At 31.9% G+C, this 2258-nt stretch overlaps 1 protein-coding gene across 1 annotated transcript in view; it reads right to left on the minus strand.

The window, feature by feature from the left end:
• Smp_042530 (putative wd-repeat protein) overlaps positions 1-2258 on the minus strand; it is a gene marked incomplete at both ends in the record, with an annotated part of 25799 nt that overhangs the window by 2803 nt on the left and 20738 nt on the right. The window contains 2 exons of the mRNA XM_018789901.1: positions 934-1024; positions 1791-2013. Of these exons, the coding sequence (XP_018655297.1) occupies positions 934-1024; positions 1791-2013 (314 nt within the window). The remainder of the gene's footprint in view (positions 1-933; positions 1025-1790; positions 2014-2258) is intronic.

Genomic DNA, 2258 nt, shown 5'->3' on the forward strand with positions numbered 1-2258 from the left:
TACTTGTGAGGTTAGACACAGGGTATTATGGAATGATGGTAACTCAGTTGATGAGGTCGTGAATCTTCATCGACTGAGATGGTTGGGCCATGTGTTACGTATGCCTAAACACTGATTACCACGACGCGCTATGCTGATTAGTGTTGGCGATGGTTGGAGAGACTGATCAATTGCAGTGCTAAATATCAATGAGAAGATTCAAACAAACAATACTAAGTGAATTTAAACATTTTTACTAGTTTGTAATATTTAGAAAAAACGTTTTTTTACTGTGAAATAAGTTTAATCAATTTGTTTTTTCCAAAAACACTGTTTTTATATAATTCAATCGAATTTCGCAAGGCGAGGTCGTGGATGCGCACTGCTGAGGAGTCTCACGATAAGACGAAACGGCTGTCCAGCGGTTCCAGGTTTTCATTGGTGGTCTAGCTTCAATTGACTCATGCTTTCAACTATGCAAAATTTTATTATTCCTTCGTGATAATTACTTTACATGTTATAACATTTAACACATCTCTAATAAGTCGAAACACACCTTAACTTCAGTGATTAATAAATTACTAGCCAGCTTTCATAACTTTAGTTGAAAAAAAACTAAATCTAACCAGATTTGTTTAGAACCTTTTAAAAGGTAATGTATTATTCTTATATAACGAATCGTTTTACACTCAATAAATTTAGAGTTCTTTTATTTAAAGTATAGGTATAATATTCTCATATGTGAAAATTAATTCCAACGTTTCGTCCAGAGAACTTGGAATTATTTAAATTTCAATAGCTGAGATTATTTCAAATATAATTTCCACATATAATGACATCTCTACACTCGACGCCCAATTTTTGTCAAGCTATTCGTTCTAATCTTGACGAATATTCGTATAAAATATAGGTATAATATTTTATTTAAAGTTTACATAGAATTAAGTAACTTACATTGAATGAATGTGTCCAAGTCAATTTCTGTTGTATATTCTCCAGTCTCACAAAATTTAGAATATTTAATTTCATTTATCATATTTTCAACCTAAAATATGTTAGGAGATAACTATAAATTATTTTAATAAAAATTATTTTTTAAACTGTGATTACCTATTGAAATGATATTTTAGTAGACAAAGTTAAAATATGACATTTTGGTGTGGTTGAATTCTTTGATTAATATAGTTTTCTATCAGAAAGGGTTTTGTGGATATTATAGTGATTTTTTAATAGTTGAGATCATGAATCAATTGAAGCTAGATCACCATGGAAAACATGGAAGCACTGGACGGCCGTTTCGTCCTATTGTGGGACATTAACACCGTTGGATGACAGCTCAGTGGTCTAGTGGTTAAGCGCTCGCTCGCGAGACTGATAGGTCCTGGGTTCAAATATCACGAGGTGTGATCGTGAGTGCGCATTGCTGAAGAGTCCCACAATAGGGCGAAACGGCCGTCCAGTGCTTCCAGGTTTTCCATGATGGTCTAGTTTCAATTGATTCATGATCTCAACTTTTAAAAAAATTAATATAGTTTTACTGAGAAATTTTCTTTATTGTTCTGTACAATATCATTACTACTTACTGGAAGTTTAATCAGAGGTTATCAGAACATAATCAGTCAAGATCATTTTGTAAAGGTTTTGTTTTGCTCTTATCTGGAGAATATGTATTGACCTTTTTATTTGTTATTCAAGTACAGTTGACCATTTTTGTATCAAATTACTTTGTAAAAACAATGATTGAATAATATATAATAAATTATTTCAAAATGTAAATAAATTTACAGAATATGATATTTTATAATACCAACCTCTGCTTCTGTTGGATAAAAACCTATTGCTCTCATAACAAATGGTATTCCCGTTATCGGAATTGTGAATGATGTTTTACGTTCATCCATACAACGAATTCCTTGTGTTCTAATCATGGAATAGTAGAAGTAATCTTTCATTTCTTCTAGAAAATCTGGCGATAGAAAATCATAAAATCTTCTCTTCATACAACCAGCTATATTGACTGTTATTTCTAGTATTCTAATTAACGCATAGGAAAAGTGTAAGAAGAAAAACATTAACAAAAATACTGTTACTTTCAGTATGAATTGGTATAATTAATATGAAGAAAAAAATGAGCTAAATAAGCTGAGATCATGATGGCTAGCAGTGGAATCGAGGACGCGCATTTCGTCTCATTTGGGACTCGTTAGGTGAAGGTGATTCGTACAGGATGCACATATGCCAATAATAGACTGATCAATGGAAAGATTCAAGCAACCAAT

The sequence above is a fragment of the Schistosoma mansoni genome, chromosome W, assembly GCF_000237925.1.
Source record: "Schistosoma mansoni strain Puerto Rico chromosome W, complete genome".
In the NCBI taxonomy this organism is placed as follows: domain Eukaryota; kingdom Metazoa; phylum Platyhelminthes; class Trematoda; order Strigeidida; family Schistosomatidae; genus Schistosoma; species Schistosoma mansoni.